This window comes from Babylonia areolata, chromosome 15 (assembly GCF_041734735.1).
Source record: "Babylonia areolata isolate BAREFJ2019XMU chromosome 15, ASM4173473v1, whole genome shotgun sequence".
Classification (NCBI taxonomy): domain Eukaryota; kingdom Metazoa; phylum Mollusca; class Gastropoda; order Neogastropoda; family Buccinidae; genus Babylonia; species Babylonia areolata.
The window spans coordinates 1,039,902-1,055,795 of NC_134890.1; the positions used below are offsets into that span (position 1 = coordinate 1,039,902).

At 44.6% G+C, this 15,894-nt stretch overlaps 1 protein-coding gene across 2 annotated transcripts in view; it reads right to left on the reverse strand.

Moving 5' to 3' along the window:
- LOC143290354 (uncharacterized) overlaps positions 1 to 15,894 on the reverse strand; it is a 153,974-nt gene that overhangs the window by 31,883 nt on the left and 106,197 nt on the right. For both annotated transcript variants that reach the window (XM_076599716.1, XM_076599717.1), the window contains 8 exons: positions 15,744 to 15,866; positions 13,639 to 13,896; positions 12,863 to 12,979; positions 10,580 to 10,699; positions 5,483 to 5,605; positions 4,020 to 4,145; positions 1,614 to 1,877; positions 869 to 1,141 (listed from right to left, as the gene is read on the reverse strand). In XM_076599716.1, coding sequence (XP_076455831.1) covers positions 869 to 1,141; positions 1,614 to 1,877; positions 4,020 to 4,145; positions 5,483 to 5,605; positions 10,580 to 10,699; positions 12,863 to 12,979; positions 13,639 to 13,896; positions 15,744 to 15,866 — 1,404 coding nt within the window. The remainder of the gene's footprint in view (positions 1 to 868; positions 1,142 to 1,613; positions 1,878 to 4,019; positions 4,146 to 5,482; positions 5,606 to 10,579; positions 10,700 to 12,862; positions 12,980 to 13,638; positions 13,897 to 15,743; positions 15,867 to 15,894) is intronic.

Here is a 15,894-nt window from a genome sequence, read left to right on the forward strand (position 1 = left end):
TACCCACATTTTCTCCTCTACTTTTCCTTTTATAAGACGGATTTTTTTTTTTTTTGTCTGGCTTTGAAGTTGCCCACCCCCCAATTTTTTTTCACGATTTTTTGTAATTTGGAGATGATAAATTAAGCGGAATGGCTGGCGTCCTCAGCAAAGCCTAGTCTTATTTGCTCTTGGGAGCTAAATGGTTAAGATGACGTCACAAACTGTTTTGTGGCTTTGTCTTCGTGATTTTTGTCGACGTGACAGTTTTGCATTGATGAGGTTGAGCAATCATATCATTTGGCAGTCCCTGACATGGCCCTGTGCAGTCGGCTTCACTATAAGCAACAACAAGAGAGGCAAGGCCTTCAAGACTCACTTGTGATAAATTAAGTCCCTAGCATTAATTACAGAGTAATTTCCCTTTTTTACTATCTGCACCAAAACGTTTGCAAAATAAATAAAAATTCCATGCTTAGCAAAAGAAGTTCCTGTTTGAACATAAAATGATAATAATGACTCCTCTTGTTGTTGTGTCCGAATAAGAGGTCAAAGTGCCAAGTTTAGAGAATACAAAAAATATAAATATTACAGTAAATGCAGTTTGCATATAATTAGGCTTCATTTTTTTTGTTTTGTGCCCATCCCAGAGGTGCAATATTGTTTTAAACAAGATGACTGGAAAGAACTGAATTTTTCCTATTTTTATGCCAAATTTGGTGTCAGCTGACAAAGTATTTGCAGAGAAAATGTCAATGTTAAAGTTTACCACGGACACACAGACACACGAACACACACAGACAACCAAACACCGGGTTAAAACATAGACTCACTTTGTTTACACAAGTGAGTCAATAAACAACAATAAAAATCAGTTTCAAAAGCCCACCTGTGCAGTTGTCCACAGGGCTGGGTCTGTAATATCCGTCAACACAGTTGCAGGCGTAGCTGCCATCCTGGTTGTGACACTGCTCGTGCTTGTCCGCTGAACAGGTGTGGGAGTCAGGAGAAGAGCACTCGTCCACGTCCTCTGTGCAGTTCTGTCCCTTCCACTCCGGTTTGCATGTGCAAACTCCGTTGGTGTCGTTACAGTCGGCCGTGTTGGCACGGTCACAGGAGCATTTCTCGCTGCACTCCGTGCCGTAGTGATAGCGATCACAGGCTGTCACACACACACACACACACACACACACACACACACACGTGTGCACATGTACACACACACGGGCGCGCGCACTCACACGCACACACACATTACCATTTACTGAAGCAGTGTTGCTCTTCTTGTTCACTACTATTCTGGGGGGGACAGGAACCCACTAGCGTTTTTATGGTATTATGGTGAACGTGGAAACTGAACTCGCTATTTGTTCAAAGTGAAAACAGTGCAAAACAAACCACAAATCATTATTTACTAAGGTCACAGACAAACTCCCAATTTCTCTTGCAAAGTGTAACCAGAACACTTGTTTTGCTCGTCTCAGTGACTGAAAAATGTTCAAATGATAACACACACACACACACCTACCACCACACAACCACAAACATCAATAACACCACCACCACAACCAAGGAGAAAACTACAAGAAAATAGATTATATAAAAAAAGAAAAAAAGAAGAAGAGCTGACTCACGGAGGCACTGGTCACCCGATTTGTAGAAGCCCTTCAAGCACTGGCAGCGGTAAAAGCCTGCTGGATCTGAGCAGTTCGAGTTGGCCACGTCCGCACACAGGCTGTCGTTGCGTGAGCACATGTCAATGTCCGTGCTGCAGTCGCCCCCCTCCCAGCCCTCGATGCACATGCAGTTTCCCGTGACGCGGTCACATGACTGCGTGGTCTCCTTGCTACACGTGCACTTGGACTCGCAGTTTAGGCCAAACGTTCCCTGATCGCAGGCTGTTGGAGAGAAAGTCGCGCGTTCGGAGATGCCAACACATTTGTGTTGTGGTCATTATCATGTGAGTCTATTCTCTAACTACAGCTCCAGGTGCTTGAAGCCTTTCGTTTTTGTTTTTTGATGATCTAACTTTGTGCGTCCAAGAGTATAATAAACATATTTCTAAAAATCAATAAACAAAAGAAGAAGAAGAAGAGGAAGAAAACCAACAACTGCAGAAACAGAAGCAGCAACAACTTGTTATCAATTATCTTCATCATCATCAATACAAGAAAATGATGTTAACTGACAGACACTCAGTGAACACTAAACTGTTGATCGTTCAACTGACACACTCAGTGAACACTAAACTGTTGATCATTCATCAACTGACACTCAGTGAACACTAAACTGTTGATCATTCATCAACTGACATACACTCAGTGAACACTAAACTGTTGATCGTTCATCAACTGACAGACACTCAGTGAACACTAAACTGTTGATCGTTCATCAACTGACAGACACTCAGTGAACACTAAACTGTTGATCGTTCATCAACTGACAGACACTCAGTGAACACTAAACTGTTGATCGTTCATCAACTGACAGACACTCAGTGAACACTACACAGTGATGTTTATGCAATGGACATGGAATCAATTGTTAATCGACTGATTAAACAAGGCGTACCTGGAAGTTGAAGGTTAATCAGAGTTCTACCCCATGTAAGATGCCCCAAAAGACTCATGGTCTGAGTGTGTGCTGGCTATCAGGGCTGATCAGTGACTTACTCGTCATAGCGTTACGACTGTTGTTGTCTGCCTATGATCAGGACTTCTGCATCCATCATGCACGGTCCATGAGGCCATTCAGTGAACTTTGATTTCTTTGTCGTCGTAAGATCACATGACTTATACGGCCACAATATACAGCTCAGTGAATATTGATTTCCTTATCATAAATTATGACTTTTATGCTGATGATGAAGAGACCACAGCACTGTTCGATAAACTCTGATTTCTTTGCCATTAGGATTATCACGTTTACATGATTTCTTTGCCATTAGGATTATCACATTTACATGATTTCTTTGCCATTATGTTAGGATTATGATGTTTACATTTCTTTGCCATTATATTAGGATTATGATGTTTACATGATTTCTTTGCCATTATATTAGGATTATGTTTACAAGATTTCCTTGCCATTAGGATTATGACCTTTACATGATTTCTTTGGCATCATGTTAGGATTATGACGTTTACTGGATTTCTTTGCCATTATGTTAGGATTATGACGTTTACATGATTTCTTTGCCATTATATTAGGATTATGACCTTTACATGATTTCTTTGCCATTATGTTAGGATTATGACGTTTACATACACGGATTTCTTTGCCATTATGTTAGGATTATGACATTTACACACACCGATTTCTTCACTGTTATGTTAGAATTATGATGTTTACATACACTGATTTCTTTGCCATTATGTTAGGATTATGACGTTTACATACACTGATTTCTCTGCTGTTATGTTAGGATTATGATGTTTACATACACTGATTTCTTTGCCATTATGTTAGGATTATGATGTTTACATACACTGATTTCTTTGCCATTATGTTAGGATTATGACGTTTACATACTGATTTCTTTGCCATTATTTTAGGATTATGACATTTACAAACTGATTTCTTTGCCATTATTTTAGGATTATGATGTTTACATACTCTGATTCCATTGTCATTTTGTTAGGATTATGATGTTTACATTCTCTGATTCCACTGTCATTTTGTTAGAATTATGATGTTTACATTCTGATTCTATTGTCATTTTGTTAGGATTACGATGTTTACATTCTGATTCCATTGCCATTTTGTTAAGATTATGACGTTTACATATTCTGATTCCACTGTCATTTTGTTAGGATTACGACGTTTACATACTCTGATTCCATTGTCATTTTGTTAGGATTATGACATGTACACCCTTCATGGGGAACCCCTGAGTCAGATACTCATAAGGATATCCAAATACTGTCTACGATATGTTTGCTTTTGTTCAATGTCACAGACAGACAGACAGGCAGGCATGCAGGCAGGCAGGCAGAAAGACAGGGACGGAGGTTGGTTGGGAAGGGTGAGACAAGACTCACCTTGGCAGGTGATTTTGTCTGCCAGCAGGTAGGTGCCACTGTCACAGGTACAGGCGAACGTTCCGGGATGGTTGGCGCAGTTGCCGTTGACACAAGGGTTCTTTCCCGGCACACACTCGTCAATATCTGTCAGTCATTGCATCATCATCCCGCCATCATCACCATCAAAGTTGTCATCATCATCGTTATCATCAACCCCAAGAGTGAGAGAGAGAGAGAGAGTGAAAGAGAGAGAGAAAGAGGGGGTGGGGTGTGGAATGGGGTGGGGGGGGAGAGAGACAGAGAAACAGAGACAGAAAGGAAGAGTGAGAGACGAGCATGCGATAGACTCAGAGCGAGAGAGAGAGAAAGCAAAATAGAGAGACAAAAGCGGAGAGAGAGACAGAATCAGAGAAAGGAGATACAGAGACAGACAGTGAGGGAGAGACAGAGACAGAATCAGAGAGAGGAGATACAGAGACAGTGAGGGAGAGACAGAGACAGACAGAATCAGAGAGAGGAGAGACAGAGACAGACAGTGAGGGAGAGACAGAATCAGAGAGAGGAGAGACAGAGACAGACAGTGAGGGAGAGACAGAGACAGAATCAGAGAGAGGAGAGACAGAGACAGTGAGGGAGAGACAGAGACAGAATCAGAGAGAGGAGAGACAGAGACAGACAGTGAGGGAGAGACAGAGACAGAATCAGAGAGAGGAGAGACAGAGACAGACAGTGAGGGAGAGACAGAGACAGAATCAGAGAAAGGAGATACAGAGACAGTGAGGGAGAGACAGAGACAGACAGAATCAGAGAGAGGAGAGACAGAGACAGACAGTGAGGGAGAGACAGAATCAGAGAGAGGAGAGACAGACAGTGAGGGAGAGACAGAGACAGAATCAGAGAGAGGAGAGACAGAGACAGACAGTGAGGGAGACAGAGGTGCAGAGAGAAAGTAAATGGCAATAAGCAAGTCCCCCCACCCCCATGCTGGCCCCCACCCCCTCCACTCCACACACCCCCCATGCTCCCCTCCCCCCCCATAAAAAAAAAAGAAAAGAAAAAGGAAAAAGTAACCAACGAAGAAGAAAGAGAAAGTGGTGGAAAAATAGGTCTTGTTTTAAAAAAAAGAAGAAAAAAAAGAGCAATCAGATTGTTATGAATGATGTGACGGGGAGAGACAGGTGGGCAGAGCTGATCAAAGGGGCAATACTCATCCCCCTACCATCCGGTCATCACCCCCCCCCCCCCCAAATACTCCCTCCCTCCTTTCCCTCTAAACATCCAATAATAATAATAGGAATAATAATAAATGATAATAATATTATTATTTAAAAAAAACAAACAAAAAAACCAAACAAACCGAACACAATGATAATAATAATAAGAAGAAAAAGAACAACAACAAGAAGACAAGTAGAAGAACAAAAACAAGGGGAACAAGAAAAAAAAGAAGAAGAGGAGGAGGAGGAGGAGGGGGCCTTTACCTTGACATTTGTCGGTGTCTGTGGCATTGACCACATAACCGGGAGGGCAGAAGCACACATTCTGTCCGTCCTTGTACACACAACCCTCCTCACAGCTGTTGCTGCTGCTGCATTCAGTTTGCACTGGTACACACAACACACCATTCAGTTGGCACTGGTACACACAACACACCATTCAGTTTGCACTGGTACACACAACACACCATTCAGTTTGCACTGGTACACACACCATTCAGTTTGTACCAGCCAGTTTGCACTGGTACACACACCATTCGGTTTGCACTGGTACACACACCATTCAGTTTGCACTGGTGCACACAACATACCATTCGGCTGGCACTAGTACACACAAAACATCACTCAGTTTGCATTGGTACACACAACACACCATACAGTTGGCACTGATACACCCAACACACCATTCAGTTTGCATTGGTACACACAACACTCCATACAGTTGGCACTGGTACACACAACACATCATACGGTTGGCACTGGTACACACAACACACCATTCAGTTTGCACTGGTACACACAACACACCATTCAGTTTGCACTGGTACACACAACACACCATTCAGTTTGCATTGGTACACACAACACACCATTCAGTTTGCATTGGTACACACAGCATTCAGTTTGCACTGGTACACACAACACACCATTCAGTTTGCACTGGTACACACAACACACTATTCAGTTGGCACTGGTACACAGAACACACCATTCAGTTTGCACTGGTACACACAACACACCATTCAGTTTGCACTGGTACACACAACACACCATTCAGTTTGCACTGGTACACACAACACACCATTCAGTTTGCACTGGTACACACAACACACCATTCAGTTTGCACTGGTACACACAACGCACCATTCAGTTTGCACTGGTACACACAACGCACCATTCAGTTTGCATTGGTACACACAGCATTCAGTTTGCACTGGTACACACAACGCACCATTCAGTTTGCACTGGTACACACAACGCACCATTCAGTTTGCACTGGTACACACAACGCACCATTCAGTTGGCACTGGTACACACAACACACCATTCAGTTGGCACTGGTACACACAACGCACCATTCAGTTGGCACTGGTACACACAACGCACCATTCAGTTGGCACTGGTACACACAACGCACCATTCAGTTGGCAATGGTACACACAACACACCATTCAGTTGGCACTGGTACACACAACACACCATTCAGTTGGCACTGGTACACACCACAGAATACTAAATAGGCAGAACGGACATACGCGCCTTCGGTATGTTCCGTTAGTTTCCGTACATACTCAGGCCGCCATTTTGTTATCCATGTACACGATTTGCGATGGCGGCTATTTCAACAGTATCAACACGTGGTGCGAAGTACTGCTGTGTAATTAACTGCAGTAATAACAGCAAAACCAGCATCGATGAAAGGACGGGCAGAACTGTGTGGATGTTTAATTTTCCCAACCCAGAGATGGAAAGAGAACGGTAAGTTCATATCTTTTTCTTTTCAGTTTGGGCATTCTCCATGGGAGGCCAAGCTTCGCAGACTCAGCCTACGTTGATGTTTATATTTTCCTGTGATAAGACATCTGCGTTGCTTCGGGAGAAATGTATCGCCTGTGAGGAAACCGCTGATGGTGCGGAGAAGAGGAGGAGGAGGAGGAGGAGGAGGAGGAGGAGGTGGTGGTGGTGGTGGTGGGGGTGGTGGTGGGGGTGGTGGTGGTGGTGGTGGGGGTGGTGGTGGTGGTGGGGGTGGGGGTGGGGGGGGGTGGGGGTGTTGTGTTGTGTTGTGTTGTGTGTGTGTGTGTGTGTGTGGTGGCTTTCAAAGTGTCAAAGCACAGACAGAAATTGAGTCGTAGAAAACAAGCAATTCTGACTGATTCTGGTCATTGTTTATACTAACCGGAGTCTGCTGCTCTGCGGAAAACACTGGAACAAAATAATGTGTGTGTGTGTGTGTGTGTGTGTGTGTGTGTGTGTGTGTGTGTGTGTGTGTGTGTGTGGGTGAGTGAGTGAGTGAGTGAGTGAGTGAGTGAGTGAGTGAGTGAGAGAGAGAGAGAGAGAGAGAGAGAGAGAGAGAGTGTGTGTGTATTTCAGTATGGATCTGTCTTTTTTTGTGCACCACATTTTTCCATAAGAGTTGGTGAGAGGTTTTATGTATGAGTGCACTGTCATGGTGTGAGTAAATAAAAATACTTAAAAAATTTTTTTTTTAAGATGCCAGAAATGGGTCAACATCCGACGAGCTGACGGCAACATCTCCAACATCAAGAGGAAACAGGTGTGCTCAGTGCACTTTGAGGAGAAGGCTTTCAACTGCCCGACAAACATTCAGGAATCTAGACTCCTTCCAACTGCAGTCCCTACCCTCGTCACCTGCCCAAATCCTCCTCCCTCTCTAGATTGTCGACGACCTCAACCAAAGAAGAGAGACGTCATTGTGGCACTAGATAAACGAAAAAGACAACATTCCGATTCAGATTCTGAAGCCAGCCCTTGTACCAACAGCAGTAATGTCAGTGATGTGGCACCGCTTGATGAACCACCTGCTAAAGAGCCCAGAATTGACAGTGACACTCTAATGAAAGAACTTGAGAAAACCAAGCAGGCTCTTGACGCTTTGAAGAAAGAAAATAAAAGCCTGCAGAGGAAGTTGAAGACATCACAGGAAGGCAAGAAAAAGTTGAAGAAGAAACATAGTGAACATATTCTTCAGTTAGAGAATAACTGGTGACAGTATATGACACTCTAAGGATTTCCCTATCTCTGCAACGTGTGTGTGACACTGACACTGGTGACAGTATAATGCTATTTGGATTTCCCTATCTGTGCAAAGTATGACATTGACTGTGTGATACTCTGAGGATTTATTTATAATCTGAGCAACACTGGCAGTGCATGATAGTGACCTATTTGTGAAATGTGTCAAATGACAGTAATCTTCATTATCTGTTGTTTGGGTGAAAAATGTTAGATTGACACTGACAGTGATGCCTACTCTACATTCTGTGACATTCACAATTCTGTGGCTGATCGAGGAAGGTGCATTGATGTGAGTACACTATTTTAATACAATGATTTTTAATACAATAATATACAGTAAATCCTCTCTTGGGCGGCCACCCCTTTAGCCAGGAAGTAGTGGCTGTAAATTAGAGGCGGCCTCTCAAAAGAAGTTTGAATTCATAAATATAGGAAGCAAAAGTGCTTGGAAACACTGAATTGCCTTCTTTTTCTTCCTCGTTTGAGGTGGAAAACTCCCTGTGAGAACCATCTCACTGGTACTGCTCATACAGTGACCGCCTATAAGGGGTTTTGCTGTTATAATGAAAAAATGTGTCCTTGTATGTTTTTAATGCTGAAGAGGAATGTTATCCAAACACGCATACATACTCACAATCTCACTCACGTTACAAACATGCACACAGATTCATCTGAAGTGACTGACAATGTAATCACAGGCTAGAGTTTGCCAGTAGGCCTAAAATACTTTGGCCCAGTGATGAATAGACTCAGTCATATTCAGCTTCTTTACGGGTGTTATAGGGTAAATGTAATGAACTGCAGAAACAACGCGGACGCCATCCCCACCCCTCCTCTTTCCTTGCAAACTCCGCCTGTTAGTGTTACGCGCAATCAGTCGATCGGCGCAATCTAGCGAACTCTGATTCAGTCAAGTATGTGCACAGCCGAATTTATCTGGTCAGAAGCACATAGAAAGAAACAGATAGTACACTCAAAATCAGTGTGTGGTAAAACGAAACTTGGAAAGCGACTTTCCAATGACTCCAACATAAGGCGTGTGTGTGTGTGTGTGTGTGTGCGCGCGAGTTACAGGGTAAACAAGATGGCGGACGCCTTGGCCAACCGGAACGCGTTTTCCGATCGCGCGAAGAAGGAATGTCCCTTCTGCCTGTTTAGTATTCTGTGGTACACACAACATTCCATTTGTACACACAACAGTCTTTTTTCCATCTGGGGGTTACAATTGTTGTCACAGCAACACAAAAGATCATTCCGTAAGTGATACTGTACCACGTAATCAAATACTGATTGAGAAAAAAATGTAGGAAGCAAAATTTTTTTATTTTATTCTGTTGTGTATGTAAATGAACTAAATCAAGACATTTGTAAACAAAGCCAGGCATTACTATCAATCACACAAACTCACTCAACATAGCATTTTTTTTTTTTCGGTAAAAAGAAAGGGGTAGGAAAAGCAATTAAAAAAAAAAAAAAAAAGTTGTAAACTCATTTGCTCTGTGAGGCATGTTGTGAGTTTTTTTTTTCTCTATTGTTAATTTGAGCTGTTTTCTGTAATTTGAGTAGCTCGAGAAATACTCTGTACAAATGGCATTCATCAATGTTAGTATCATCATCATCAAGACAATTAATCTATGTCAGTATGTGCAGCACATCAACAAATATTTGTCTTCCATAGCATGTGTGATTGTGACAGACTGCCGAGGACACTGACCATAGCAGGTGTGATGATTGTGACAGACTGCCGAGGACACTGACCATAGCAGGTGTGATGATTGTGACAGACTTTCGAGGACACTGACCATAGCAGGTGTGATGATTGTGACAGACTGCTGAGGACACTGACCATAGCAGGTGTGATGATTGTGACAGACTGCCGAGGACACTGACCATAGCAGGTGTGATGATTGTGACAGACTGCCGAGGACACTGACCATAGCAGGTGTGATGATTGTGACAGACTGCCGAGGACACTGACCATAGCAGGTGTGATGATTGTGACAGACTGCTGAGGACACTGACCATAGCAGGTGTGATGATTGTGACAGACTGCTGAGGACACTCACCATAGCAGGTGTGATGATTGTGACAGACTGCCGAGGACACTGACCATAGCAGGTGTGATGATTGTGACAGACTGCTGAGGACACTGACCATAGCAGGTGTGATGATTGTGACAGACTGCTGAGGACACTGACCATAGCAGGTGTGATGATTGTGACAGACTGCTGAGGACACTGACCATAGCAGGTGTGATGATTGTGACATACTGCTGAGGACACTGACCATAGCAGGTGTGATTAACAGACTGCTGAGGACACTCACCATAGCAGGTGTGCCGATTGGTGGCGTTTAGAAGGAAGCCCTCCTCACACTCACAGCTGTAGCCTCCCTGTGTGTTCCGACAGATCTGATCACAAGGGTTTGCCAGGCATTCGTTCACGTCTGCAAAGGAGAAGCGGGAGGAGAGTCCATGAGAAGAACGCACGGTCAATCTGTGGGCTCTATCTGTCAACCACTTGGATCTTGGCGTGTGCTGATCACGTGCACAAGATCACTCGCACACGTACGTGATGTGCGCGCTCTCCCACAAGAATGCACACATGCATGCGCATACACACACATTCACACTGCCCCTGATGCAAAAAGACTATCTCTTTTTCACACAAACACCCACACACATCTCCAATCCAATCTACTCAAACATGCTTATTAATCTAAACACATACATAATACAATCAGGCACTCCGTAAAAAACGATTTAAACTAGTCAAATAAAAATCCACAATAACATTAACAAGCCACACACACACACGCACAATACGTGTGTGCGCGCCTCCCCTTCCATCACACTCCCACCCCCGTCACCCCCTGCCCCTCTCCTCACTCCCTCTCTCCACCTTCACCCTCACCCATCCCAACTAAAGGTGCCAGTACACTTAGCAGTGGAGCCCCGAAGCTAACTTCTCCATTCCTGGGCTGCGTTCACTTGTATACATGATTGGACTTTTACATGTATGACCGTTTTAACCCCTGCCATGTAGGCAGCCATACTCCGTTTAGAGTGGGAGGTGCATGCCGGGTATGTTCTTGTTTCCATTATCCACCGAATGCTGACATGGATTACAGGATCTTTAACATGCGTATTTGATCTTCTGTGTGTACACACGAGTGGGTCTTCAGGCATCAGCAGGTCTGCACCTCTGCTGACTTGGGGGATTGGAAACAACCTCCACCTTTCACCCACCAGGCGCTGTTCTCGAGACTCGAACCTGGGATCCTCAGACTGAAGGTCCAGCGCTTTAACCACTCTGCTGTTGTGCCCGCTTCTGGCACCCACACACCGCGACACCGGAACCCTTCAGTTTTAGTTTCTCAAGGAGGCGTCACTGTGTACAGACGAATCCATATATGCTGCACATCTGCTAGGCAGATGCCTGACCAGCAGCACAACCCAATGCGCTTTGTCAGGCCTGGAGTGCATGTATATAATTATTTTTGTATAGCTATCACAGGGCATTTCTTCCTCAGAATGTTGCCAAGTCAGGCCTGGAGTGCATGTATATAATTATTTTTGTACAGCTATCACAGGGCATTTCTTCCTCAGAATGTTGCCAAGTCAGGCCTGGAGTGCATGCATAACCATGTAATCAGACTGGATTTCTTTTACTTAATTCTGCCAAAGGACAACTCTTTTGTTGCCTGGAGTTCTTTTTCAGCGTGCCAAGTGTGTGCTGCACATGGGGTCTCCATTCATCATCTCATCCGAATGACTAGACACTCAGTCTGATTTTCCAGTCAAACTTGGGAGAAAGGGGTAGAGTGGGATTTGAACCCACACCCTCAGGGACTCTGTATTGGCAGATGAGCATCTTAACCATTCTGTTTCCTTCCTCCTGCCACTCCACAGCTAAAGGTACCCACACACTCTGACATTGGAATTCTAAAGCCCACTCACTCCTCAACTGAAGGTGCCCACACACTGAGACATCAAAACTCTAAAGCCGAGCTAAAGGTGCCACACACTGAGCTACACCAAAACTCTAAAGCCGACCCACTCCCGAGCTAAAGGTGCCCACACACTGAGACACCTAAACTCTAATCCAACCCACTCCCGAGCTAAAGGTGCCACACACTGAGCTACACCAAAACTCTAAAGCCGACCCACTCCCGAGCTAAAGGTGCCCACACACTGAGACACCAAAAGTCTAAAGCCAACCCACTCCTGAGCTAAAGGTGCCCACACACTGAGCTACACCAAAAGTCTAAAGCCGCCCCACTCCTGAGCTAAAGGTGCCCACACACTGAGACACCAAAACTCTAAAGCCAACCCACTCCCAAGCTAAAGGTGCCCACACACTGAGACACCAAAACTCTAAAGCCAACCCACTCCCAAGCTAAAGGTGCCCACACACTGAGACACCCAAACTCTAAAGCCAACCCACTCCCAAGCTAAAGGTGCCCACACACTGAGACACCAAAACTCTAATCCAACCCACTCCCAAGCTAAAGGTGCCCACACACTGAGACACCAAAACTCTAATCCAACCCACTCCCAAGCTAAAGGTGCCCACACACTGAGACACCAAAACTCTAAAGCCGACTCACCAACACAGCTAGATCCTTCACTGTTGAATCCCTCGTTGCAGGAACACTGGTAAGAGCCATTGGTGTTGCTGCAGTGTTGGTCACAAGGACTGGGCGTCTCTTTACACTCATCGGTATCTACAGCAAACACACACACACATATTATTTCCGCTTGGATTCCTTCACATCTGGGTCTTTTCTAAAATAAGGCTGTTGACAAGGCTGCAAGAAACAAATGCAAAAAACCCAACAAAAAACAAACAAACAAAAAAACAAAAACAAAAAGGTGCAAGACATCAATGGCGAACGACTTAACTGTACAATGGTTTATCCAAACAAGACAGCTGCAGTTCCAACGACTTAACTGTACAATGGTTTATCCAACAGTTCCAACGACTTAACTGTACAATGGTTTATCCAACAGTTCCAACGACTTAACTGTACAATGGTTTATCCAACAGTTCCAACGACTTAACTGTACAATGGTTTATCCAACAGTTCCAACGACTTAACTGTACAATGGTTTATCCAAACAAGACAGCTGCAGTTCCAACGACTTAACTGTACAATGGTTTATCCAACAGTTCCAACGACTTAACTGTACAATGGTTTATCCAACAGTTCCAACGACTTAACTGTACAATGGTTTATCCAAACAAGACAAGCTGCAGTTTCTTTACATGAAAATCGTGGTGCCGTCAGATAACTCAACACGATACCAGGAAGTAGAAAATAAATACTCCTGTCATCAGCAACATTAAAAGTCTGGTCTTGTCTTTTCCGTCAGTGACACCCACCCTCACAGACGTCACCCTTCAGACTGTAGCCGGCACGGCACTGGCAGAGGAAGGACCCTGCTGTGTTGACGCACTCCGAGTTGGGCCGATGGGTGCAAACGTCCTCACGCGCGCACTCATTGATGTCCGTCTCACAGTGGATGCCTCGCCAGCCGTCCAGGCAATCACAGCCCGTCCGTGGGTCACAGTGATCCACCCCCAGCGGGTTGCAGTCACAGGCGTTGCGGCACTCCACGCCCCAATGGTTCTGGTCGCACGCTGGAATAGGATGCAAGTTGTGGTGTGTTTTTTTTTTTTTAATGACGTGTGTGTGTGTGTGTGTGTGTGTTACCCGCTGTCTACCTTTATGTGGAGGGCATGATTCGTTCATCAATTCACCCCGTCTCTCTCCCTGTCTCACTAACACACACAGTATCATTCTATCATTCACACCCCCTCCTTTCTCCCTGTCTCACTCATCGACACAAATCATGTATTCATTCATCCAACCCACCCACCTCTCCCTGTCTCACTAACTGACACAGTATCATTCATTCATTCACCTCTCCCTGTCTCACTGACTGACACAGTATCATTCATTCATTCACCTCTCCCTGTCTCACTGACACAGTATCATTCATTCACCTCTCCCTGTCTCACTGACTGACACAGTATCATTCATTCATTCACCTCTCCCTGTCTCACTGACTGACACAGTATCATTCATTCATTCACCTCTCCCTGTCTCACTGACACAGTATCATTCATTCACCTCTCCCTGTCTCACTGACACAGTATCATTCATTCACCTCTCCCTGTCTCACTGACTGACACAGTATCATTCATTCATTCACCTCTCCCTGTCTCACTGACTGACACAGTATCATTCATTCACCTCTCCCTGTCTCACTGACACAGTATCATTCATTCATTCACCTCTCCCTGTCTCACTGACACAGTATCATTCATTCATTCACCTCTCCCTGTCTCACTGACTGACACAGTATCATTCATTCATTCACCTCTCCCTGTCTCACTAACTGACACAGTATCATTCATTCACCTCTCCCTGTCTCACTGACACAGTATCATTCATTCATTCACCTCTCCCTGTCTCACTGACACAGTATCATTCATTCATTCACCTCTCCCTGTCTCACTGACACAGTATCATTCATTCACCTCTCCCTGTCTCACTGACTGACACAGTATCATTCATTCACCTCTCCCCGTCTCACTGACTGACACAGTATCATTCATTCATTCACCTCTCCCCGTCTCACTGACACAGTATCATTCATTCATTCACCTCTCCCTGTCTCACTAACTGACACAGTATCATTCATTCACCTCCCCCTGTCTCACTAACTGACACAGTATCATTCATTCACCTCCCCCTGTCTCACTAACTGACACAGTATCATTCATTCACCTCCCCCTGTCTCACTAACTGACACAGTATCATTCATTCACCTCTCCCTGTCTCACTAACTGACACAGTATCATTCATTCACCTCTCCCTGTCTCACTAACTGACACAGTATCATTCATTCACCTCCCCCTGTCTCACTAACTGACACAGTATCATTCATTCACCTCTCCCTGTCTCACTGACACAGTATCATTCATTCATTCACCTCTCCCTGTCTCACTGACACAGTATCATTCATTCACCTCTCCCTGTCTCACTGACTGACACAGTATCATTCATTCATTCACCTCTCCCTGTCTCACTAACTGACACAGTATCATTCATTCATTCACCTCTCCCTGTCTCACTGACACAGTATCATTCATTCATTCACCTCTCCCTGTCTCACTAACTGACACAGTATCATTCATTCACCTCTCCCTGTCTCACTGACACAGTATCATTCATTCATTCACCTCTCCCTGTCTCACTAACTGACACAGTATCATTCATTCATTCACCTCTCCCTGTCTCACTAACTGACACAGTATCATTCATTCACCTCTCCCTGTCTCACTGACACAGTATCATTCATTCATTCACCTCTCCCTGTCTCACTGACACAGTATCATTCATTCATTCACCTCTCCCTGTCTCACTGACTGACACAGTATCATTCACACACCCCCTCCCCCCAGCCCCCTGTCTCCCTCACCAACACAGGTACGCTGGTCGTTCTCCAGTTTAAATCCCACACTGCAGGAGCACTGGTAGCTGCCCGGAATGTTGTCACACTGCCCCCCGCACTGGTGTGTCCCGTCAGTGCATTCGTCCACATCTTAAAAAAAACAACAACATCTGTGTAG